The following is a 26861-nucleotide window of genomic DNA, read 5'->3' on the forward strand; positions in this document are numbered from 1 at the left end:
TCATACACTCCTCTGAGGTAGCAGGCCAGGATACAGTGGAGAGCCAAACTGTGCCTACAAGCAGGCACCTGCAGGATAGGCTGCATGCCCACTGTGCAGATGGATTTCTTGAGATGTTTTATGAGTGTATTCTTTTACCTTACAACCAAGGTCACTCTGCTTTGATCTTCACCTAAATACTGGAGACACGGAAGTGGCCAGTTTCCCCTCTCCATTTCCTTCTTTATTGTTTAGAGTCCTTACTTCACCACCTAGAACAAGATTTCCTAGGTACTGACTGGGTATACCCCAACAAGATCCAATTTAATTTCCCCTCCATATAATCAATTGTCATAATACAGTTTATTAGTCCATCATTTCTCATTCATTTTTATGGTGGGGAGAAGCAATTGTTGTCTTGAGAATAATAACTATCTAAACAAAATATAAGCAGTTGAAACCAATGAGGTTTTAAATTTTGGGGAGGGGCATACTGGGAATTGAACCCAGTGTTACTTAACCACTAAGCCCAGCTGCCCCCCCTCCTTTTAAAAATATTTTTAGTTGTATATGGCACCTTCATTTATTTGTGTGGTGCTGAGAATCAAACCCAGTGCCTCACCCAGTGCTAGGCAAGTGCTCTACAACAGAGCCATAGCCCCAGCCCTCCCCAAACTTTTTAAATATTTTATTTAGAGACAGGGTCTTGCTGAGTTGCTTAGGGCCTTGCTAAATTTCTGAGGCTGGCTTTGAACTCGCAAACCTCCTGCCTCAGCCTCCCAAGGTGCTGGGATTATAGGCGTGCCCCACTGTGCCCTACCCAACAAGGTGTTTTTGGAAATGATAACAATATTATGAACAAGTTGTTTACCTGGGAATCAAGAATGGTTCATCATTGGAAAGTCTAATAATGTGATTGATCTCATAAACAGGTTAAAGGAAAATATTCATATCATCATCTCAATAACTGCAGAAAAAGAATGTAATAAAATATAACTGGTAATATTTTGTTTTTCCTTAAAATACACTCTCTTTCTAGAAATTATTAAAAAATTCAGAGCAGAAAAAAAAAATCAAACTAGAAACAAAACAAAGAGATTGCAGTGCCTTATTATGGTGTCTGCCCTACAGCAGTCTTTGCTCAAGATGGCTTCATAAGGCCACTTTCAGCCCTTCGCTTCTGTGACCACAAATAGCATCTTTGGCAAATCTGGTTTCAGTTGGGCCTTTGCTCACCTCCTGAATTCCACGCAGGGTCTTAAAAACCCTTGAGGAATAAAAGATTTAAGCCTGCCCAATGGACTCCGTGATTCCGTACTTATAAAAGTGCCCCAAACGGGGGTGGGGGGAAGGAGGAGCAACCAGAGACCGGTCTGCGCGATCTGCCAAGTCACTGGCTCTGCCTAGGACCCAGAAATGAGAACGCTCCCGAGACTGGTGGATCTGTCCCTCCTCTGGAGAAAGGATGCGGGCAACCGATCTAAGGTGCAGAATCAAGGGTCCGGCTGTCTGAGAGCGCTAAGAAGCAGAAGCCTCCTAGGTGTTGGTGGCAGGCAGGGTCGCCAGGCTTGGGGATCCGGAGGCCTGGCGGAGAGATATACCAAGGGCGGCAGCGGGGGATCAGAAGGCGAGCGAGGAAGCCGCCGAGACTCGGAGAACTCAGGAGCGCTGTTGGGACCTGTGAGGGGTCGGATGTAAGGGGCTGGCTGGGACGACCCTAGCCCAGAGTTCCCTTCTGGTCTACAGAGACGTCTCTGGACTCGGCGGAGTAAGGAGTGAGTTGAGTGGCTTTCCAGCTTCAGCGGTGCGGAAGTGCAGCGATGACGGAAGAACCAGAGCGGCCTGTACGGCCTCGAACTCAGGTGAGCCACTCTTCCAGAAGCCCCAAATATCCCTTAACATCCGGGCCTCCAGAATCCCTGGCCGCCACCTCAGCGTCCCTGCGCCCCGTGGGCTTGCATCTGAGTCTCCAGGGCATACCCTAGCTTGCCTTGCGCGAGACCTTTATTCCAGGGACCGCCCTCGACATCCACTGCGCTTGCGCGTCCGCTTCTGCTTTTATTACTTTGCCGGGCTCAGAAGCCAATTGCGCGTGCACTGTCACTTCACTCTCTGGAACTGCTGGATCGCCCTCTCTCGGCTCGCAGGTATACCTGCTGTATGCGGCTGGCGGCTGGCGGCTGAGGTTTCCCTGGCACCCAGCAACTCGCAGGCTCCTCATTCCGCTGAGTTTCATGCCCTCCTGCTATTTGGAAAGCTCCGAATTCCAAAACTTGCCCGGCCCAGTCGTTTCTGATGAGGGACTAGGGACCTGCAAGTAACTATACAGGAGCAGTCCTCCTTGAAGGCTTAACGAAGGTGTTCATTTGTACAAAACTTTTGTGGATGTATGTACAGTGGAGTTAGGTGCTAGGTCAAAGGAGCATAAGCAGGTATTCATACCCAGGGATGGCCTGTGGGACATCCCAGTCTAGTAACCCTTTCATCATTGTATTGCTCCCAGGGTCCTTGCTCCTTGTTGGGCCAGACAGACCCCAAGAGGCAGTAGTCTTCTAAAGAAGGCAGCCCTGGCAACTCACTCCTGTGACTGTTTCCCGCGTCACTGTCCCTCTTCATTGACCTGTCTTCCAAACTGTGGCAAGGTCTTTTGCAGAATCCTGTCCTCCAAAGCCTCTTCTAGTATTCCTCCACCCCTTAGCACAGTATGTCAAAGAATGGTGAATGTACTTCTGTCTTTTCTCTGATTCTATCTGTCCCCCAGCATCCTTCCTCATTGGAGCAAGCACTTTTTTTTTTATGTTCATTAAAATCTTTAATAAGTCCATACTTTAATATTTCTTTTGTTGGCAAAAATGCCCAAGAAAACGTTGGACATGTCACCATTTTAAGTAGTAGTATTTATTTATTTATTTATTTATTTTTTATTGTTGGTTGTTCAAAACATTACATAGTTCTTGATATATCATATTTCACACTTTGATTCAAGTGGATTATGAACTCCCATTTTTACCCCGTATACAAATTGCAGAATCACATCAGTTACACTTCCATTGATTTATATATTGCCATACTAGTGTCTGTTGTATTCTGCTGCCTTTCCTATCCTTTACTATCCCCCTCCCCTCCCCTCCCCTCCCCTCTTCTCTCTCTACCCCCTCTACTGCAGTTCATATCTCCCCCTTGTATTATTTTTCCCTTTCCCCTCGCTACCTCTTGTATGTAATTTTGTATAACCCTGAGGGTCTCCTTCCATTTCCATGCAATTTCCCTTCTCCCTCCCTTTCCCTCCCACCTCTCGTCCCTGTTTAATGTTAATCTTCTTCTCATGCTCTTCGTCCCTACTCTGTTCTTAGTTACTCTCCTTATATCAAAGAAGACATTTGGCATTTGTTTTTTAGGGATTGGCTGGCTTCACTTAGCATAATCTGCTCTAATGCCATCCATTTCCCTCCAAATTCTATGATTTTGTCATTTTTTAATGCAGAGTAATACTCCATTGTGTATAAATGCCACATTTTTTTTATCCATTCGTCTATTGAAGGGCATCTAGGTTGGTTCCACAGTCTTGGAGCAAGCACTTGATAATAAAAAATAGATTGTAGATTCTGGAAATTCTACACAAAACCTTTAGCCATATATTCTTCTGTCATAAAATTTGTATTTAAGTATTCAAAAGCAACAAAAAACATGACTTAATGAATTTGACTTGTATTACTGTAAATCTGTAGGACAATTTGCCAGAACAAGAAAAGCAGTGTGATATTTGGGGGGAAAAGGTTAATAATTTTATTTTTATAAAATCAACTACTTTGTGAATGCCTAGGAAAATATTTGAGGGAAGCAGTTCATCGTGTGCTTTTAGGGGAGTGAAGAACTTTGGTATAACTACATTTTCAAAAATCTTAATGAGCATGTCTTTTTTGGTTTTCTCTTTTGCAGTAGTGAGAGTAGAACTCAAGGTCTTCTGCATGCTAGGCAAGCTCTCTACCACTGAACTATACCCCAACCCTGATCATGTCATTTGGTAATTAGGAAATCATAAAAGGAAAAATGGAAATGATATTGTGAATTTCTAAAAAAAAACCAATGGCATGGAATGGAACATCAAGGTCCTGAGTCCTCTTGACTGGGTGTCTTGGGAAATCATCCTACCTTCTCTAAGGGAGTTGTGCTAATATGAAAAGCTGTCCTTTCTGTCCTGGCACACATGCATCCAGCCTGGAGTTAGGTATTATCTTTAGGTACAGGCAAGGAAATGACTCCAAGAGTACAAGGGAGTCAGGGAAGAGCTGGCTCTGGAACCTAGATGCCTCCACCATATATGGCTACTTGTCTATTGCTTCATTTACCCTGCAAATTCCCTCACATGTAGGACTACATGGCCACTTTCTTTTAGCTTCATTGCAAACGAGGCTGGTGAGAGGAAGCTTAGCTCAGGTTCCTGGGGCCCAGTCACTCTATTGGAGAATGTTTCCGGGGAGGGGAATCACTGGGACTCAGGGGCTGCTGTCCTGTTAGAGACAGAGCTTCACTCCACTGGGTCCCCAGCTCAGGGGATTGTCCTCATAACCACAGCAGACATGCCTAGGGGAAGTCCAACAAAGAGGCTGCGAACTGCTTTCCATCTCAGGAAAATGCTGGCTGAGGGAAGGAGGGGTGAGGTGGAGTTACCTCCGGGACTCCGAGCAAAAAGTTTGATTTCCCCTGCTACCTGCTCTTCATGTGACCTAGGTAACTCCTCTCTCAGGTTTCTCATTTGCAAAAGGGAGACATTGTTGCCTGGCTCAAATCAATGGCCAAGCTGTGATTGGTAGGTCTGGCCCAGGGAGGGAGAATGAGGTCGTCTTTGGTCATTTTATGTCTTCCCTTATCTCCTCTGATTCAGGGTAGGGTCCTGTTCCTGGTCATCTGTGCAGCTGGCATTGGTGGAACTTTTCAGTTTGGCTACAACCTTTCCATTATCAATGCTCCAACCTTGGTAGGTACCTTCTGTGCCCATTGTTAAGGTCTGAGTGGGTACTGGGTCAGGGCAGAGAGCTGTCCACTGTGGGACTTTGGCTCAGCACTCACTTAGTAGTGCCTCTTCCCATCTCTTCTTTTCCACTGGGATGTCCCACAGATTTCTGCAGCTTTACACAGAGCTCTTTGCATCCTCCCCAAAACTAATGTCCTCCTGAGTCTCTGATCTGAATCACCTAATACCTATTGATGTGGGGATTATCCTTGACACTTCCCTTCCACTCTTGGACACCAAGCCCATCCTAACTACCTCTAGAATCCAGATATTTCTTTCCATGTTTCTGCCACAACCCCAATTCTAGTGCAGCCTCCTTATTGGCCTCCCTGTGTTCAGCAGCCTTTCTGTTTCCCTCTCCCTCCTTCCACCCCTCTCCCTTCCTTCTCCTCCTCATTTTTCTCCTCCTCCTCCTCCTCCTTCTATTCCGCTTTCTTCTCCTCCCCTTCTTTCCTTCCCTCCTCACCTTTCTCATTCTTTTGCTCATTCTTCTTCCTTCTCCTCCCCTTTCCTGTTCTTTCTTTCCCTCCCTCCCTTTCTTCTTTCCTTCCTTCCTTCCTTCTTTCCTTCCTTCCTTCCTTCCTTCCTTCCTTCCTTCCTTCCTTCTTTCCTTCTTTCTTTCCTTCCTTCCTTTTCTCTGAGGTCTGGCTTTATTGCCAAGGCTTGACTCCATTCTGTATTCTCCTCCTGCCTCAGCTTCCTGGGTAGCTAGAAATACAGGCATGTGCTACTGTACCCACTCAGCTTTTTTCCTTTTTTGAGCTCCCCTAAGTTTGTCAATTCATTCCCCTGCCCAGAAACATTCAGTGATTCTCCCCAGTGCTCATAGGACAGGACAGATTAATCCACCTGAAGTTCAAGGCCTCATGGGATCAAAACCTCTCCCTCTATCATCCACTTTCAACCTTGATAACAAAGCATGTTAAATGTGGTTTCCCAAATGTCCACGACACAGCCCCTTCTATAAGCTTCCTTCCACTGGGAAGCACTCTCTTCTCTATTGCTCCATGTTTGAGTCCCCAGCATTTTACACAATCTGGGCCCATTTTAATGTTCAGTGAGAAAAGATGAATTTTGCAGCCCCAGTGAAAGAAGTTCACCTCTAAATTGCTTGAGTGTGAAGGACAAGTGTCTGGTCACAGAGATGGGAACCATGTGGGGCTTCACCCAGATAGGAGGGAAAAGCTACAGGAACCAGAACCTAAGACAAAACTGTGATTCTGTTGCTCCTGCCTGGCCTTGTTCTCTTCCCAGTGGGCAAGAATGCAGCCATCACCAGATTCACTTCCTACCAGCTGACAACTATTCCCCCTCCCCAGCAGTTGAAAGGTCTGGGAAGAGTCCAGTTGAATCATTTTGGTCACATGCTTACCCCCCTAGACTAATCATGTGGTCAGGAGGGTGGCATTTTCAAATTGCCTAGGTCTGAGTCTGGTAATCATTTGATCATTTTTTTGGAGGGGGGAGTACCAGGGATTAAACTTAGGGGCACTTGATCACTGAGCCACATCCCCAACCCTATTTTATATTTTAATTAGAGACAGGGTCTCACTGAGTTGCTTAGCACCTCAATTTTGCTGAGGCTGGCATTGAACTAATGATCCTTCTGCCTGTCAGCCTCCTGAGTTGCTGGGATTACAGGCTTATGCTACCATGCCCAGCAGGTGATCCCATTTATGGAGGCAGAAGGAGCTATAATTGATCAGTGAAGAAAACTTCCTCTGAAGGACTATTTATTAGCAGAAAACATAAGTATTCTGGGCAGACACAATGATAACAGCCCAGCCCCTTAAAGAAAGGATAAAATGAAAGGTTTCAAGAGGTCTGAACTGGCTACATTGGTTTATAAATTTCATTCAACAAGCATTTTAGTGCCCACTTAAGTGCAGATTCACATATTGGGGAGCAATATCTTCATGGCAGGACAGGATCAGATCTTTTCTCCTGTGGGACAGCACCATCCCTCAAAAATGAGACTTTCTTGGGCTTGGAGGCTCCTCTTAGTCTGCTGAATGATGTTAAAGAAAATATACTATTTTGTTAAAGAAAAAAAAAAAGAATCAATGACACTTGTTAAACCACAGTAAGAATTTATTGATGGGAAGCCATGGCAATAAGTATAGGGACCACTCATGGGGTCCTGCAGTGGAGGAGAGAGATTGGGTTCAATTCTGAATACAGCAAAGGCAAGTGGGAATTTATAGCCAAGGAGTAGGGTTGGAGTCAGTGGATGACAAATGACTATAGAGGAAACATCAGGGATAAGGGCCAATTCTGGCTAAACCAATCTAACTGGATTCTTGTGGAAGGCAGGTGGGGTGTGTTGGAGGATGTGTATCTCATCAATCATCAAGGGTGATCCACTGGACTACAAGAGATTCTACCTAAACCAACTTATAAGATGTTAAATAAAAAGTACAGAAGGACTTTGTTTTGGATTATGCTTTGTTTGGGATTGGGCTCCAACAGACTAAGCTAAAAATCAAAATGGAGTCAAACTAAAAGTTCCATATCATCACAATGAACTAAACTGTTGTGTTAGTCAGCTTTTTGTCACTGTGACAAAAAGGAAAAGTTTATTTTGGGTTCACAGTTTCAGAGGTGCAGTTTATGGTCAGTGGATTCCATTGCTCTGGGCATGAAGCAAAGCAGAACATTATGGCAGAAGGGTGTGGTGGAGAAAAGCTTCTCAGCTCATGGAGTGGGGCTTGCAATCCTCCTGCCTTAGCCTCCCAAGCCACTGGGATTACGGGCATTCTCCACCACGCCCAGCTGACTCATGGCAGTTGAAAAGCAGAGAGAAAGAGGAGCCAGGGATAAGATATAATCACTCCCGGTAACCTACTTCTTTCAGCTATTTACCCCTATAGTTACCCTATAGTAGTCCTTTCAAATTACTAATCCATAAAAAAACCCAAATTATTAATCCATCAAATGCATTCACCCACTGATAAGGTTATAACTTTCATAATCCAATCTTTTCACTTCTGACATTGCTATATTACCTAACACCTGAACTCCTTGGGGAACTTTTTTATTTTTTTGATACCAGAGATTGAACCCAGAGACACTTAACCACTGAGCCACAACCCCATCTCTTTTTATTCTTTGAGACAAGGTCTCACTAAGTTGCTTTGGGTCTCACTAAATTTCTGAGGCTGGCTTTGAACTTGCATTCTTCCTACGTCAACCTCCCAAGCTGCTAGAATTAGAGGCATGTGCCACCATGCTCAGCTGGGGGACATTTATCAATACTATAACAGCTGTTTATTTGACCTTCTGAGAATTAGAGAGAAAACAAATTTCCCAAACAAGTCAGTTTTAATACACATGACAATGAAGATTTCACTGCTTTTATCCTTACAAAGAAGTAATCTGAAAAAAAAATGAAGCTAAATAATCAGTTTCCTATTGTTCTGTCTTCCAGTCTCCACCTTACAAGAAAAATAACTTTGAAATGACTGGTTTGCTTTTTTTTTTTTTTTTTTTTGCTTTCTTCAAGCACTTTGTAAAACCAACCTTCTTGGCTTGGACCATGAAAACACTTATTCTATTTTATGGAATGAAGTGTTGCCTGATTCTAAGGTAGAAAATAAGACCAGTTAGATCAACTAAATTGTTGCAGTTTGTCCTTTGACACAAGATTCTTGCTAGTATTGGATAATGCAGCAATGAACACAGAAGTCCAATCTTTGTCAGTGGTCACTCTTGAAAGGTTAGAGCCAAGGTTGGGGAGACTGGTTCTGGTTCCAGCTCCCCTGGATAGCAGATGAATGTGGCAAGTCCAGGCTGTCAGTCGTTACCTTAGCTGGCCAGGGTAGGGGAAAGAGCTGGCTCAATAACTGAACGGATTGTTCTCCTTCATGTCCTGATGGTGGGGGAAGGGGCATTTAAGACTAATATTTCATCCCTAGCCTACCGAAGGGTGTCCAGGTTTTCCCCATACACAGGCTTTCCTAACCATGGGGCTTCCATTCACTCACCTGAAGTGGCAGCTTTGGAGGGCGGGGCTTCGTGGAGTCTGAACATCCTGGGTGTAATCTTGACCTGTGATTGAGGACATGGGCAAAACGTTTCACCTCTCTGGGCCCGATTCCAAGACTCAATGAGCAAAGTAACGTGTATTTAATAGAGTACAGTCATCCCTCAATCTTCATAGGGTTGCAGCCAATCTGCAGTGACCTCACAAGGATAGAACAGAGGGAGCTCCTGCATCCCTCTCCGGCCACTTCTAAGGTCCTGCTGGTGCTCATCATTGGCCAAGTCCAACAGAAAGCCAGTCAGGGAGGCAGCCAAGTGATGTGGGCTGTACAGGTGGCTTCCTGGGGCAAAATCAGGGTAGAAGTAGGGCATAGCGGGCTTGACGGATGTAGTTTAATTAGAACCATATTTGGTCTTTGACTCTGGTTCCTGGCTCAGAGCTCCTAAAACCTTTGGAATTTTTCTGAATGATAGGAGTATCTATTATTTGGAAAGAGCTCCCAACGTAAGTTTATAGTAATGAGGTGATTTAGGACTAGGCCCTAGATGGCCTCAGAATAGAGCTGATCATCAGAAAGGCCAAATGATTAGAGTCAGCTTCTAGACCCACCTGCTGACTTCTGGGAAGGAGAGAAGGGCCTCAGACTAAGCTCTTATAAAAACTGTTGAACAATGAGATTTGATGTTCACACAGGTTTATGAATATACTGAGGTGTTTGGAAGGTGGTGTGCCCAGAGAGGGCATGAAAGATCTGAACACCACCACCTTTAGGACCTTGTCCTCTGTTTCTCTTCCATCTGGGTGTTCCTGAGTTATTGTCTTATAATATACCCATACACATAAGGAAAGTGACTTTCTGAGCTTTGTGAGCTATTATAGCAAATTATTAAACCCAAAGACAAGGTCATAAGAACGCCCAATTTGTAGGTGGTCAGTCAGGATACAATTGTAATTGGGCTTACAATTTTCGTTTGAAATGGAGACAGTCTTGTGGGACTGATCCCTTTGACTTATAGAATTTGATGCTAAATTTCAGGTATAAAGTTTCAGAGTTGGACTAAATTATAGTACATCCAGCTGGTGTCCAGAGAGTTGGAGAATTGCTTACTGTAGAAAAGTTCCACATATTTGCTATCAGAAGTATTGTGTGAGTATAGAAAAACAGTGTGATTCCAAAAAAGGGGCAGATAGAGACTGTCCAGTGCTAGGAGTTTTCTTTTTTTTTTTTTTTTCTACACCATGGAGAGCTCAAGAAACTTGATGACTGAATTATAGAATCACAGAGCCTTGTGGAGGAGAAGGCCTGTCCTGTCCAGTACCAGCTTCCCTGTCATCCCCAGGAGGCTGACTGCCATCTCTTTTCACAGCATATTCAGAAATTCACCAATGAAACGTGGCAAGCACGCACTGGAAAACCACTGCCTGACCACATGGTTCTGCTTGTATGGTCCCTCATTGTGTCTCTTTTCCCCATGGGGGGACTTTTTGGAGCCCTGCTTGCAGGACCCATGGCCGTTAAGCTGGGAAGGTAAGTGATTTCTGTGTAGCACCCCCTCACCCAGTATCCTTTAATGAGGGTTATCCCAATCTGTAGGTTGAGGAATGTGAAAGAAGGACAATGCCCAGCACCCTCCAGGCCCAGATCAGCTCCTCACCTAGTCTCTCATTCCAGCTGTGTTTTTAAATTGAGAGTCACATTTTCAAGGAAACTTGGTAGAGAAAGGAGTTCTGTGTAGTGATGGAGGGAAGATTCCTGGTTTCTAGTTCCATGTCTGCCAATATGTGCAATTTGATCTTAAGCAAGTATTTTCCAGGCTTTGCTCTCCCTCTATGTATCTGATACAGTTCCTGGGTTGCAAACAACAAAAACTGACTCTAGCTCACATGATCAAAATTTGTAAGAACTGGATGGATATTGAGGCAGCTCACAAGGAGGAAAAGAAGTGTTTAAAAGCCAGGCCTTAGCCACAGGTGGTGGCACATGCCTCTCATCCCAGAGGCTTGGGAGGCTGAGGCAGGGGTTTTGTGTGTTCAAAGCCAGCCTCAGCAACTCAGTGAGGCCCTGTCTCTAAATAAAGGATTTTAAAAAGGGCTGAGGATGTGGCTCGGTGGTTAAGGCCCCGCATTCAATCCCTGATTAAAAAAAAAAAAAAAAAAAAAGAAAAGAAAAAGAAAAGAAAAAAGAAAAAGAAAAGAGAAAAGAAAAAGCCAGGCCTCAAGAAGGGCATAAGCCCAGGTGGTGCCAAGGGTCTCAGCAGCCAAAGCTTTGGAATTTCCTTTAGGGAGGATGCCTTCAGCACGCTCAGCTCTGTCATTCTGTCTACAGTATCTTCATTCAAGATCCAGAATCTGGGAAGACAAGTTGTTCTTGGGTGACATGACTACATTTATGAAGGAGTGGGAAAGAGGCAAATCCAGACAAAATACAAATGGCTACCACAGTTAACCCCTTTGCTAGCTACCAGACTATATGGACCCTTTCTCCCATATATGTGGTCTAAAAGTGACCCCACCTAACATGCCATATACGCCAGCATCTGTATCCACTCTTCCTTGTGTGATTACAGATGCATTGTTTTGAACACTCAGAGTGTTGTTTTGTCACAGCCACCAGGAGCAATGTAATAAAGGTATTCTTCCCGAGTGTGGGAGTTTTATGGGATCTCCATTCTTCTGCCAGCCCTGCAGTTAGTTAGGCCCTTATATTCTGTACTTTATGGTAAATTTAAGGACAATATTTTCCCCTTATCTGTGGGGGATATGTTCTAAGACCCAGTGGATGGCTGAAACCACCAAGAGTGCCAAACCTTCTACTTACTATATTTTTTCCTGTATACACATACCTATGATAAATTTTAACTTACAAGTTAGGCATAATAAGAGATTAACAATAAAAACTAATAAAACATTGAACAATTAGAATAATATATTAAAATAATATTTATTTAAAGAGAGAGAGAGAGAGAGAATTTTTAATATTTATTTTTTAGTTTTCGGCGGACACAACATCTTTGTTTGTATGTGGTGCTGAGGATCGAACCTGGGCCGCACGTATGCCAGGCGAGCGCGCTATTGCTTGAGCCACATCCCCAGCCCAGTAATTCATGTTTTAAAGAACTCTTATTACAATATATTATTTTAGGGGGCTGAGGATGTGGCTCAAGCGGTAGTGTGCTCGCCTGGCATGCGTGCGGCCCGGGTTCGATCCTCAGCACCACAAACAAAGATGTTGTATCCGCAGAAAACTAAAAAAAATATATATATATATTAAAAATTCTCTCTCTCTCTCTCAAAAAAAAAAAAAAAAAAGAAAAGAAAAGAAAACCAAAAACAAACATTAATTACTTACTTGACCCTCATTTGTACTCTTTCACTCTATGTCATACCTTACTTACCAAGACATATAGGCTACTTGCTGCTTCCTCTTCTCCAGGTCCTTTCAGTGTGAACTCATCAAAGTAGTGGGCCAGCAGGATGCTCCATGGAATAATTGTGGTCCACAGCATAGAACTGTTGTATCATTAAGGCAGTTTGGTTGAGGTGTAATGCTGTCCACGCCAAGTGAAAGCAAAGTGTTTCTGGCATTATCTGTGTATTGAAATGGAAAAAAATGCATTCACAGGGCAAAGTCTGTTTTTTGTTTTGGTACTGGAGATTAAACCCAGGGATGCTTTACCATCAAGCTGCATCCCTGCTCCCCCCTCCCACTTTTGGTACCAGGGATTGAACCTAGGAGCGCTTAACCACTGAGCCACATCCCCAACTCTTTTTAAAATTTTATTTTGAGCCAGGGTCTCACTGACTTGCTTAGGACCTCACTAAATTGCTGAGGCTGGCTTTGAACTCACAATCCTCCTACCTCAGCCTCCAGAGCTGCTGAAATTCCTGGCCCTTTGTATATTTTAAAACAGGATCTCACTAAGTTGCTGAGGCTGACCTCAAATTTGCTATCCTCTTGCCTCAGCCTACCAAGTTGCTGGCTTTATAGACATGAGCCCCCATGCCTGGTTTCTTCTAGGGTTTTCATTAAGCCTAAGAAATGATATATAAGTTCCTTCATTTTACAAAGGAGTTTGGGGAAAGCAATGCTTATTATAAAAAGCAAAAGCCATAAAATATAAATTATGTCATTTCATGCTGCTGTGCAAGCAGAAAGGAGAGTAATTGGGGGGGGGGTGTAGGGGGAGGAGTGTGAGAATGTGCATTTCAAGGCATTCCACAAGTGAGCCAAGATGCAATGGCTACTTCTCATTTCAATTTATATAATTTATTCTCATTGACAGCAGTCACACATGCATACACACACACACACACACACACACACACACACACAGGTCTGTGACTGATCAGGACTGGGTGTGATACAGAAAGGAAAAGAAGGGTCCCTCTGAACCAAACCAAAGTGTCTTTTTCCTGTGTCCCCACTTTCCCCAAGGAAGAAGTCGCTCCTGGTGAATAACATCTTTGTGGTGGCTGCAGCGTTACTATTTGGCTTCAGCCACAAAGCAGGCTCCTTTGAGATGATCATGCTGGGAAGACTGTTCATGGGAGTCAGTGCAGGTATGGGGGCATCTCATCCTGCCTGTCTATTCCTATTCATTCATTAGTTCCTTTATTTCCTTCTTTTGTTCCTTTTATTCACTGACATATTTTCATTCACGCCTATCTGTTTTACAAAATAATTAAATATGGTTTATCTTAAAAGACTCAAATAACTAGATATTTACAGTAGATGTATAAAAATGAAGAAGTTGCAGGAATGGGGAAAACATCCTCAAACTTGCACTACCAACACTCTAAACCTGAGTTTCCTGGCAGCCAAGGTATAAAGGGACATAGGATTACTTCTCTTCCCCTTATCTGTGGCAGATGTGTTATATATCCCCTTTTCTGTGGGGAAAGGATAGATCTTAGGAACTCCTGAGTTTCTGGGGCTTGATATGTGAGGGAGAAAAAGTTTTAGTACATCTACTTCAGCTTTTAGGGATTACAATTAAGTTACAACTTGACTCTCTGCTTTTATACAGCCAGATGTTGATATCCCTATTAGTTACCCATTCCTGTGAAACAAATTACCCCTAAACTTAGTGGCTTAAAACAACCAACATGGTTTATGTGTGTGTGTGTGCACTGCCGAGATGGAGCTCAGGGCCTCGAGCATGCTAAGTAAGTTTTCCACCACTGAACTGTAGCCTTAGCCCGTAACCGTATTTATAATACCAGTTTCTGTGGGTCAGGAGCCTGGGAATGCCTTAGCAGGGTAGCTCCAGCTTGAGGTCTCTCATTAGGTTATGCTCAGCTGTCAGTTACAACTGCTACCACCTGAAGGGGCTGGATGATCTTTTCCGAGATGGTTCCCTCATAGGCCACTGGCAGGAGGCTCCAGCTCACCCTGTGGGTCTCTCTGTAGTGTTCCTTGAATATCCCCATAAAACATGGCAGCTGGTATTTTCCAGAGTGAGTGGAGAGAGAGGTGGGGGTGGGGGTGGATGAAGAGGAATTCTTAGTGCTCTTTGTGTCCCCCTTTCAGAAGTCATGCACCACCAGTTTTCCCACGTTCTATTCATTGAAAGTGAAACTCTAAGAACAACCCACACTCCAGGGGAAAGGAACTAGGTCAGACTTTGTCATTTTCCCCCGAATATATCCAAAAAAGAAGGAATCCCTCCTCTAATGTTGGAAGGAAGAGCAGAGGTAGCCCTGAGACTCCTTGACAATCAGAGCCATTGCCTTCCTCTGAATTCTCATCACCCATGAGAAAGGGGCTGACACTGATGGGAGATGTTTCCTGAACCCAGGTCAGAGAGTGGGGTGGAGGGTTCCCAGGTATATGATATCCTAATGTGGCCTCCTAGCTTTTGGCATTTGTAATGAATGAATAGTGGGGTGGGCAGCAAGGGCACTGTCCAGTTTTGTTTTCCCAGTGGCTGTATGGGTGCCAGGTGTGTCCATGGGGGAGCTTGAATGAGGTGAGGACCTACATCAGTAGTGGTCAATGTAAAGCATTGAAATGAGAACCCGGAAAGCTGGAAGGCATCCAGGACATGGTCCTTCCCTTTTCCTTCCACCCCCAGCACTTGAGAGACTGTATTACCAACTTTCCATCACTATAATGAAATACCTGAGGCTATTAACTTATGAAGAGAAAAAATTTATTTTTGGCTCTGGTTCTGGAGGTTTCAATCTAACATTGTTTGTTTTGTTTTGTTCTGTTTTGTCTTGGTACTGGGGATTGAACCCAGAAGTGCTTCGCCAGTGAACTACATCCTCAGCCTTTTTTATATTTTATTTTGAGGCAGGGTTTCACTAAGTTGAGAGCCTCACTAAGTTGCTGAGACTGGCCTTGACACTTATACAAGTGTCTCCAGTCCTTCTGTCTCAGCCTTCTCAGTTGCTTTGGATTATAGAGGTGCACCACCACGCCCGACTCCAGGCCAACATTGGAGTGGCACTTTTGCTTTAGTCCTCTGGTGATGACAACATAATATGGTGGGAGTATGTGTAGGAACAAATCATTCATCTCATGAGCCAGGAAGCAAAGAAGAAGAGTAGGAGACTGAGGTCCCACAATCTCCTTTAAGATCATGCCTCCAAGCCAGGCGTGGTGGTGCATGCCTATAATCCTAGCTGCTAGGGAGGCTGAGGCAGGAGGATCACAAGTTCAAAGCCAGCCTCAGCAGTGGGGAGGAGCTAAGCAACTCCAGGGAGACCCTGTCTCTAAATAAAATACAAAATAGGGCTGGGGATATGGCTCAGTGGTCGAGTGTCTCTGAATTCAATCCCCAGTACAAAAAAAAAAAAAAAAGAATCAAGCCCCCAATGACCTAAAGACCTCTCATAAGGCCCCACCTCATAAAGGTCCACAGCGTCTCCCAAGAACACGCACCTGGAGACCAAACCTTTAACACATGGGCCTCTGGGGGACATTCAACATTCACACTGTTGCAGAGACTTTAATACCTAGAAAGATCCCTTGAATATGTGGGGTTGTGATGAGGGACCAAGGGATGGGGAGAGCCTATCTGGGAAAGATGACTTCTCTCCCAGGAATCCTGAGGGGTTGAGCTGGGATCCTATCATCCCTATAGAAGGTGAGGTGGAACCTCTCAGAGTGTGGGGGTGAGGGAATGGCCCACTGAGTCACAACCCAGCAGACAAGAGGCAAAAAAGACATGCAGGCCTCACAAGGACTCTCTTTGTGGCTGAGCACCCTTGCTGTGCGCGTGTCCAGGCGTGAGCATGAACGTTCAGCCTATGTACCTGGGGGAGAGTGCTCCCAGTGAACTCCGAGGAGCAGTGGCCATGACCTCAGCCATCTTCACAGCCCTGGGGATCGTGATGGGACAGGTGGTCGGATTGAGGTGAGTACCCCTCCCCCTATGCATTTAAGTGCTTTCAGGGACGCCAGTAAAAATCTGTCTCCACCCAGATTTCTCCCCTCCCCACCATTTGATTAAAGCATTGCTTCTATGCACGAGGGCATCAAAACCCTGTTCACAGCCGTGTGTCTAATACAAAAAAAAGAGCTTTTCAATCAGCCAAACTTTGGTGTGAATCACCTTTTCCCATCTTCTCCAGGATAGGGAGCAAAGAACAGTTCTTGACAGCAGGGAGGGTGAAGATTTGGGCTTTTGAAGAGGAACTTGTTCTGGCCATCATAGGGAAAAAAAAAAAAAAGGAAAGTGCAGAGCTTGGATCCCCAGGGAGAAAAATTGCTAGGGATAAGGTGGGGCAGGGGTTTGGAAGGATCTTGATGTCCAAACACAGAGCTAGATAGAAAGAGTCACAGGCCAACATGACCCTCTGCAAGCAGGTTAGTAAGGCAGGCAGGGGGTCAAGGGGGAAGGTGAGGAGACAACTGTTCTGTCCTGTCCTCTGCCTCCCCAGGGAGCTGATGGGTGGCCCACAGGTATGGCCCCTTCTGCTGGCCAGTTGCCTGGTGCCTGGGGTACTCCAGCTCGTCTCATTGCCCCTGCTTCCTGAGAGCCCACGCTACCTCCTCATTGACTGTGGAGATGCAGAGGCCTGCCTAGCCGGTGAGTCCTTGCCCTTGGGCCTCTGGACTATACTTGTTCCAAGGATGCATCTCACCAGTACAGGTCCTCATCTTTTGGGTTTTATTTAGTAGGGAAAAGCTCTTCTTTGTGTCTCAACTTCATGATCTATTCACATATGCCTTCAAAATTCTTTGTCAAAGGGATGTCCTAAATTATAGGGTAATAGGATGGGTCAGACCACCTTTGTCATCCAGGAAATCCAGGTGTACATAAAAATACACACACACACACACACACACACACCACAGGAGAGACACTTATACAAGACCTCACCTGCCCAATGCCAACTGGGTGATGATTGTTGTATCAGTTAACTATAATAAATATGGTCAAGGAATAATTGCAAAATCTCTGGCTTAAAACAACAATCATTTACCACATCTTTTACTCATTTATTCCTTTGGCAGCACAACTCTGTTGATCTCAGCTAGGCCAGGAATTGGTCAAGTCTGGTCTGAGCTGGGCTGCTTCAGTTCTGTATATTTGTCCTTCTTCTCAAACTCTTGGTACTAATGAACTCAGGGATGTTCTTAGTGGGGTGGTGGCAGAGGCACAAGAAAGCAAAACAGTTGCACAAGTACTTTCGAAACCTTCATCCTCCAACCCCAAACCCATTAACGTCCCATTCACATGCTGGTGAATCCAAAGCCACAGAATGGGAAAATCAGTGACGTGCTCTCCCACGGCAAAGAGTGGGGTTTAAGGAGGGATGAAGACCAGGGCCCAGGAATGTATTCTTATTGATTGGCCGTCATGACCACATTTTTCTTTTTTATTTTGAGATGGGGTCTCTGTATGTTCCAAAGCTGGTCTCAAACTCCTGAACTCATCAAGTAATAGGCATAGTGCCATGCCTGTCCATGGCCACAATTATTATGTATATCCCTCCTCTCTGCAAAATATGTTCAGTCCCATCTCAGGATCCCCCAAAGTCTCAGTCATGACATCAGTTTTGAAGTCACAGATCCTTTTTTTTTTTGGACCATGGATTGAACCCAGAGATGTGTGGATGTGTGACAAATAAGTAACATCCCCAGCCCACCCCCCACTGCTGCCTTTTTTTAAATAATTTTTTTTTTTAGGTAGATGGACCCAATATCTTTGTTTATTTATTTATTTATTTTTATTTATTTATATGTGGCACTGAGGATTGAACCCAGTGCCTCACACATGTGAGGCAAGCGCTCTACCACTGAGCTACAACCCCAGCCTCCCAGTTCTTTTTTTATTTTACTTTTTTGTTTGAGACAGGGTCCTGCTAAGTTACTTAGAGCCTCACTAAGTTATTAAGTCTGGCTTTGAACTTGTGATCCTCCTATCTTAGCCTCCTGAGCCACTGGAATTACAGGCTTGCGCCGCTGAGCCCAGAAAAGAAGTACCAGATCTTAGGATTGCATTGAATTATATGTACCTTTTTTTTTTTCCTTAGTACTGGGTATTGAATTGAGGGCCTTGCACATGCTGGGCAAGCACTCTCAGCCTTGAAAGCTACATTCTAAACCATTTTATTTAATTTGAAACAGAACCTGGTTAAATTGCCCAGGCCGATCTCAAACTGGCAATCCTCCTGCTTCAGTCTTCTGAGTCATTGTAATTAGAGGTTTCCACCATGCCCAGCTTTTATTATTTTTTGAGATCGGTTCATCCTAAGTTGCCTAGGTGGGCCTCAAACTTTCAGTCCTCCTGCCTGAGCTTCCCTGTAGCTGGAGTTACAGGTGTGATCACTGTTTCTGGCTATGTGCTTTTTTTCCATCCAGATACCATGGTTTTTAAAAAACAAGTCTTCTAAATTTAAAACTATAAACTTCTTAGAAGAAACAGATATAAATGTATGGGCTTTGGATTCAGCAATTGTTTTTTCAATATGACAACGAAAGTATGATTGACAAATTAAAAATATAGATAAGTAGATATCAAGAACTAAAATAAAAAAAATTGTCATGCTTCAAGAAGATAAGAAAATAAAAAGGCTTCGGGTGCGGTGGCACACACTTGTAATCTCAGGGGCTAGGGAGGCTGAGACAGGAGGATCATGAGTTCAAAGTCAGCCTCAGCAATAGTGAGGCGCTAAGCAACTCAGTGAGACCCTGTCTCTAAATAAAATACAAAATAGGGCTGGGGATGTGGCTCAGTGGTTGAGTGTCCCTGAGTTCAATCCCTGGTATCCCTCCCAAAAGAAAAAGAAAGTAAAAGGCAACTTGTGGAATGGGAAAAAATTTTTGCAAATCATTTAACTGGAAAATGAGTTGTATCTAGAATATGTAAAGAACTCATAGCTCAGCAACAAAAAGACAACCAATTTTCAAATGGCAAAGGATCTGAAAAGACATTTTTACTCAGAAGATATACAAGTGGCTGATACGTGCATGAAAAAATGCTCAACATTGGGGCTGGGGAGTTAGCACAGTTGGTAGAGTACCTTGCATACACAAAGCCCTGGGTTCAATCCCCAGCACTAAAAAAAAAAAAAAAAAAAAGCTTAACATCATTATTCACCAGAGAAATGCAAATCAAAATCATAATGAGATGCAATTTCACATCCATTATGATGGCAATAATTTAAAAAGTCACATAGAAACCAGTGTTGGCAAGAACATAAAGAAATTGGAACCCTTAATGTAAAATGGTGTGATAATTTAGGAAAACAATCTGGGAGTTTCTCAAATGATTTAAATAGAGAGTTACCATATAACCCAGCCATACAACCCAAGGGAAATGAAACCTATGCCCCCCGCCCCCCCAAAAAAACTTTGTATGTGAATATTTGTAGTAGCATTATTCATAATAGCCAAAAGGTAGATGCAAATAAAGCATCCATCAACTAATGAATAGATCAATAAAATGTGCATATTCATACATTGGAATATTATTTAACCATAAAAAGGATTGAGTAATTGATACATGTTGCAATGTGTATGAACCTTAAAAACATGCTACAATTCACAATATCCAAGTTATGGAAACAGCCTAGATGTTCATCAACAGATGATGACAAAGAAAATGTGGGAGAGATACACAATGGAGTTTCATTCAATCATAAAGAAGAATCAAATTATATAATTTACATCATCTTAAGTGAAGTAAACTAGACAAAGAAAGTAAAGGGCTATATGCTTTCTCTGATATGTGGAAGTGAGCGAGGAGAAAGGGAAGGAAAAAAGGAATCTCATGAAAATGGTAGGAAGACCCATAGAGTAGAGACAGGGGATGGGGAAAGGATGAGGAAAGGGCAGGTTAGGGGCTGAGGAAGGAAACTAAGCAAGTGTGTCAGTGCATGTATAAGTATGCCACAATGAAACTCACTATTCTGTCTGCACCAATAAAAAACTTATGCTATGTAAGAGAAGCCAGTCACAAAAAGCCACATGTATGATTCCATTACATGAAACGCCCTGAACAGGCAAGTTTGTAGAGCTAGAGATTTGTGTTTCCTGGGGCTGGGGGCATGAAGGGCTGACTGAAATGTGACAGCTAAGGGGTTTCTCTTCATGGTTCTAAAATTCATTGTGGTGATGGTTGCACAACTCTGAACTCATTAAAAACCACTGAGTCATGTTCTCAGGAAAAAAGGACCTAAAAGGGTGAATTGTGTGGTATTTAAATTATATCCCAAAATAGATGTGTTTTTTTTAAAAAACAATGAACTTCTAAAACTGAGTAAAAGAAGTGGAAGAGGTTGTAAGTTAAAACAAGTTCAGTTGTTGAATTAAAAATAGTTGACAGAATTTCCACCTGAAAATGTCTATGTTCTCACTGAGATAGACTTCCTAGCATAACCATATGCTAGTAAGAGTTTGTAATCCGAAAATGATGTGTCAGATACAAATAATGCAGAGGTAGCACAGTTCCAGGTAATGACAAGCTGCAAGGTGTGTCCTGAGCGTGGGTGACTAAGGTGGAGTAGAGGAGGAGTCGCCAGAAACCAGGGAAGTCAGGGAGCTTAATGCAACCAGAAGTATTTGCTAAATTGAATCAAGGAATTACTTCCCTAACTCGCCCTGTATCAGGCAGTATTAAAGCATCAATGTAACTTTTAAAGTCTTAAAAATTATTACTATATTTTCCCTAGGCAAATTTTATTTTTATTCTACTGAATTCAGGGTTAGGTGTATGAATTTGAAAGGAGACCACACTCAAGTTACTTCTCATGTGTGGAAGAAAAAAGAAAAGGAGATTTTTTCAATACTCTATAATTACACTAAGAATATATATAAAAGAAACTTTAGGAGAATAAGCTTTCAGAAATTTAGAAGCAAAACAATGAATATACAAGACCATAAATAAAATACTGAGCACCTTTGTCAATTGATTCCAAAGATTCACCTAAACCATCTTTCTTTGCAGCTCCAAGATTAGCAGAGTCAGAGGGAGGGTTTCTGGGAACCCCATAGGCTTTTTCCCCTCATCAACTCAACCCAGAGGATTTTCTCATGTCCCAACTGATCTTTTCTTAGAAGCCATCATTTGCTCTCACCTGTGGGGTCCCTACACTCCCGGTCTCCAAATATAGTTTGGAGTATAATTTCCCCAATTTCATTGTTCCCAAACCAGTCCCCTTCACTAAGACACACTAAGAGTCCAAGGAAGGATATAGAATCCATTGCATTCAGCACTGAGTAATTTAATAAGGAGAATTGGATGGGTGTTTACAAATTAACTAGAATGATTGGAGGACTAGGCTCTAGGTAGTGGCTACAGGAATATTCCCAGAGAAACACAGAACTGAACATCCAGGCAAGCTCCTGGCTCTGCAGTGTACAGGATGATGACCAATCGGTCAACTAACACTGGAACTGCTGAGTTTATGAACCTGCAAGCATAGCTGTGATCCTGGAATCAGAAAGTCAGGACCAGGAAACTACCACTGTCACACCACAACTGCTTCTCAACACCCATAAAGCCAGTGACTGGATACTAGACCAATTCAGAGAAACCTCAAGATTTTGGAAATGGTCCAAGATCTTGTTCACCAGCAGAAAAAGTAAAAACTTGGAAGGGAGGTAATTTCTGTTTCACTTCTACTTTCTAGGCTAAAATCAGAGTGTGTATAATAAATTCATCCAGGAGAAAAAAAAAAAAAAAACAGGTCTTCTTCCCATCCCACACTCAGTGTACAATGGTCAAAGTGAGACAAGGTAACCAGAATTTAAGAGTTTAATTTCAAACACAAGGTGGCCAGAAGGCACAAAGCAGTCATTGATCCATAACAATTCTGTAATGCCACTGGGAACACTTGCCAGGTTTCCCTGGCTTAGAGTTGGGGCTTGATCTGCCCCCTGGGAGGGGTTCTCCATGGTTTTTGCTTCTGCCCTCTGAGATAGTCCTCCTTTTCTGTCACCTTCCTTTATACTTTCTGGAGAGTATTGGGAAGTGTGCTGCTTTTAGTGGTTGAGCAAATTTCTCAGCTGCTGCCTGTAGGAAGTTAGGGCATTGAGGTCTTTATATTTCAAGCTGTTGCAGTCTTTTTTGTCTAACTGGCAGAGCTTTTGCTAATACAGTCTTCTCAAAAAAATGATGTGCATTTTCTATATATTTGATTTACATGCTGAGAGAGAGAGAGAGAGAGAGAGAGAGAGAGAGAGAGAGAGAGAGAGGGAGAGAGAGAGAGATGTGTGTGTGGAGATATTTTGGGGTGGGGTGAAGGGTTTACTGCTGGGTAGTATCAAAGAAGGCCTGAGGGAGGGGAAGTGCAGCACCCTTCTCCATCTCAGCTCTGCAGCTGCTGCGGGGCACCCAGGATGTGGCAGAGGAGATGGAAGAGATGGAGGAGGAGCGTGCTGCCTGCCAGGGCCGCCAGGCACGGCGCCCATGGGAGTTGTTCCAAGACCGGGGCCTGAAGAGGCAAGTGACAAGCCTTGTGGTGCTGGGCAGTGCCATGGAGCTCTGTGGGAATGACTCGGTGAGGCTCTGCCCTGTCCTGTCCTGCACCCTAGGTCTGCTGAGGGTTTGTGCTGTAGGCAGGTGGGAGCCATGGAAGGTTGAGGGGAACCAATGCTTCAGAGCTGCCCCTCCTGCTGGCCCAATCCTAGGTGTATGCCTATGCCTCCTCAGTGTTCCGGGAGGCAGGAGTGCCTGAAGAGAAGATCCAGTATGCCATCATTGGAACTGGGAGCTGTGAGCTGTTTGCAACTTTTGTTAGCGTGAGTCTAGATTTGGGCCCACCCCTACCCCCAGTCCTGCCAGGAGGGATGCTTGGGATACTGATGCTCTTAGGACTTTGCATTAAGCTATTTTCCACTCCTGTTCGTGGTGGTAAAGTACAGCAAGTCGGCAAGCATTCCTACTGTTGGCTGGGCATTCACACCATTGCTTTGAGATGAGAACCCTAAATGAAGTTGAGTAATTAACCAAGGTCCTCTGGGATATTAATAAAGCCGTGACCTTCTGAAGCAATAAACTGCATCTCCCTCTTAACACACACCAGCTTTCCCATGAGGCCCCTCGTATTGCCTGTTCCCAAACCAAGAGCCCAGTGTGTGGTACCTTCCTGAGTGGCTCCTTTCTTTTGCAGTGCGTGGTGATTGAGAGGGTGGGTCGGAAGGTGCTGCTGGTAGGGGGATACTCTCTGATGACCTGCTGGGCCAGCATCTTCACAGCTGCGCTGTGTCTGAAGGTAGCTGGGGGTGTGAGGGGTGGTAGCTGGGCCAGGTTTGATTTCCACCTCACTCCACCTTATCTGCTGCAGAGCTCCTTCCCCTGGATGCCCTATCTGGCCATGTCCTGCGTCTTTGCTTTCATCCTCAGCTTTGGCATCGGCCCTGGTGAGTGGGCCTGAAGGCCTCTGGTCTTTGGGCTGAAGGAACAATGGGTGTCTGAGTGAGTGATGGTGGATGTGACTGTAATGTCATTTTCAAATCCCAGACCCACTTGTGCTGAGGCTTCTGGGAGGACTAGAGGAGGACATCCAGGGGCCCCCATGCAGATGGGACTAAGATGACAGAGAGGCAGGACAAAAATCCCTGGATGATAGCCCTCTATCCTCTTCTTGTAGCTGGAGTAACGGGAATCCTGGCCACAGAGCTGTTTGACCAGACAGCCCGACCTGCTGCTTACATGGTCTGTGGGGCCCTGATGTGGACCATGCTCTTCCTTGTTGGAATTGGGCTCCCCTTTGTCATGGTAGGCCTGCCCTTCCCCCTGGGTGGGAGGCCCTGCTTCAGGTTTTGTCCCTATTACTGGAGCACCCCAGGGAGTGGCGCCTCTGTACATGAGAACTGAGGCCAAGTGGGAGGGACCTTATGTGAACCAAGGGAGCAAGTCTTTCCTCATAACTTGTCATGGACCTTCCATTAAGAAGGGGCACAACAGGTCTTGGGGTCTTTGTTAACCCATAGGAGAGCCTATCCCACTTCCTCTTTGTTCCTTTCCTCGGTGTCTGCGTCTGTGGAGCCATCTACGCTGGACTGTTCCTCCCTGAGACCAAAGGCAAGACATTCCTGGAGATCTCTGAGGAATTACACAGACTTAGCTTGCCCATGCGGGCCCAGGGCCCCACAAGGAGCAGCAGGGAGGTCATCCAGTCCACAGAGCTATAGCTGCACAGTTGTGGCAGGGGCTAAAGGTGGCTGCTGCCCTGTCCTTTGCTTTTCAGAATGACTTGCATTTTAACGAGTGTTTATTCAGGACCTACTCTGTGCAGACACGGTACCAGGTGTTTAGCAATTATTGGTGAGCCAGGGAGGCAGGACATGCAACCACTTGATGCTCAATGTCTAAAGATAACCAACAGGAAACCAATTAAAACATTACTAGTCGGAATGCAATGGAAGAGAAATACAGGTGGTGCTGGGACCCTGACCTGGTCTGGGAGGAGGTGGTCAGAAAAGGATTTTCTGAGAAACCGATTTTTGAAATCAACTTTATTAGAATATAATTTACATACAATCATATGTATCCATTTTAAGTAAACACCTGATGAGTTGCGACAGATGTATATACCCATGAAATACCACTATAATCAAGGTAGACCATTCTCATCACCTCCAAAGCACCCTTATACCCGTTGGCTATCAATAACCCACTCCACCCCCTACCCCAGGCAACCACTGATCTGTTTTCTGCCACTATCAGTCAGATTTGCCTTTTTTATACTTTTATATAATTCTATATTATTTGTACACATTTGTGTCCGGCTTTCTTTGGAAAAAGTTTAGTTGCATGTGTTAGTATACATTCCTTTGTGTTGCTGAGTAATTATCCCCTGTATGGATATACCATGATTTGTTTATCCCTTTGCCTGTTGGGGGCTGGGGATATAGCTCAGTTGGTACAGTGCTTTCCTTGCATGCATAAGGCCCTGGGTTCAATTCCCAGCACTGCCAAAAAAAAAAAAAAAAAAAAAAAAAAAAAAGTCCCTTTGGTAGACATTTGAATTACTTCTAATTCTTGGCCATCATGAATAAAGCTGCTGTGAATGTTCCTATGCAAATTGTTGGATAGATGTGTATTTTCATTTTCTGTGCATCTGTTTGGGCTGCTATAACACAGTATCATAGACTGGGTGGCTTATAAACAATAGAAATATAATTCTGGAGGCTGGAAAGTCCAGGGTTAAGGGCCCTCTTCCCAGTTTATAAACATTTGTTTTCTCACTGTAACCTGCCATGGCAGAAGTGAAGAGCTTCATCTCTTTTATAAGACACTAGTGAATCCCATTCATGAAAGCTCTACCCTCACGACCTAATCACGTCTTAAAGGCACAACTTCCGAATACCATCATATTAGGTAGCAAGAAATCTCTAGAGAGTAATATTTATTTGGGAATGACAGAGCATTGCAATGGGAATATGTAGGCCAATACTAAACTATGGGTGCATTCAAGAAGGTCAGACAAGTAGTTTTTATAGGGAAAAAAGGAAAATTTTTTGGTGAGCTGCGTGGATAAAAAGTATTCATTGGTCTGTTTTGCAAGGTGATTATAGTAGTATTTTATACTCTCACTAGCAGTGATTTGAGAGTTCTGGATACTCCAAATCATCAATACTTGGTTGGTATTGTCAGTCTTTTCAATTTGGCCATTCTGGTGAGTGTGTAAAAAGTAGTGTCTCTTTGTGCTTTAATTATGGTATTTCCTTGATGACTAATAATGTTGACCACCTTTTCATGTGTTTAGATTGACCATTTATCTGCTTTTGTGAAGAATCCTTTCATATCTTTTGTCTACTATTTTTATTGAGTTGCCTTATTTTTTTAATTAACAGGCATTTTTATTAACTTTTTTGAAAAATTGATTATGAGTTTAATATTATATTTTTACCTGGCCAACACATTTAGAGGTTCTTAGGAATAAGAATCAAAATAGTCATTAATGTAACTAGACTACATAGTTGTATCAAAAAAGAGAAAAAAAAATCAGTGTTTTGTAACTGAGTTTAGAATATATCACCTGCTTTAAATAATATTTAAATCCTAAAAGATGAAAGACATTTTGCAGGAGAAAACAGCCTCAAGAAGGAAACATTACAAAAGATATAATAATAATTACTTTGAATCAAATTTATGAATCAACTTCTTTCTCCAAACAAGATTCCATGTCTCTAAAGAACATAGGTTTCTAATTCCAGAAAGATAGTTGTCAAAACTTTAAATACTTCTCTAACAATTACATTCTCTATCTGGATCAAACTTTTTACCGCCCAATATTTCTTGCCATTTGTTTTATTGTCAACAAAGCCTAGGTGCCGGACTTTGTGAACTATGACACGGCTAGACCTTTAAGTAATTATTATAACTAATATATCTAATAGTTATTTGCTAAGAGTAATAGAATGATATACACAAACCCCTTATGAACTAAAATAGTACTTCTGCACACTTTTCTTTGCAAGAG

At 43.6% G+C, this 26861-nt stretch overlaps 1 protein-coding gene across 6 annotated transcripts in view; it reads left to right on the forward strand.

Annotated features, from left to right (window-relative positions):
* Positions 1–1330: 1330 nt before the first annotated feature.
* Positions 1331–26861, forward strand: part of Slc2a11 (solute carrier family 2 member 11) — a 29218-nt gene continuing 3687 nt past the window's right edge. The window contains exons 1-13 of one of the 6 annotated variants that reach the window (XM_076865399.1): positions 1331–1464; positions 1726–1841; positions 4865–4957; positions 10343–10503; positions 13411–13535; positions 16207–16336; positions 16863–17011; positions 22744–22931; positions 23062–23172; positions 23544–23645; positions 23718–23793; positions 24024–24151; positions 24367–25373. In XM_076865399.1, coding sequence (XP_076721514.1) covers positions 1800–1841; positions 4865–4957; positions 10343–10503; positions 13411–13535; positions 16207–16336; positions 16863–17011; positions 22744–22931; positions 23062–23172; positions 23544–23645; positions 23718–23793; positions 24024–24151; positions 24367–24567 — 1506 coding nt within the window. In that variant the 5' untranslated portion in view covers positions 1331–1464; positions 1726–1799 and the 3' untranslated portion in view covers positions 24568–25373. Of the gene's footprint in view, positions 1842–4864; positions 4958–10342; positions 10504–13410; positions 13536–16206; positions 16337–16862; positions 17012–22743; positions 22932–23061; positions 23173–23543; positions 23646–23717; positions 23794–24023; positions 25374–26861 lie in introns of those variants that run through there. The other 5 variants (XM_076865414.1, XM_076865507.1, XM_076865597.1 and 2 more) reach the window with 5 other exon arrangements.

This window comes from Callospermophilus lateralis, chromosome 1 (assembly GCF_048772815.1).
Source record: "Callospermophilus lateralis isolate mCalLat2 chromosome 1, mCalLat2.hap1, whole genome shotgun sequence".
NCBI classification, from domain to species: domain Eukaryota; kingdom Metazoa; phylum Chordata; class Mammalia; order Rodentia; family Sciuridae; genus Callospermophilus; species Callospermophilus lateralis.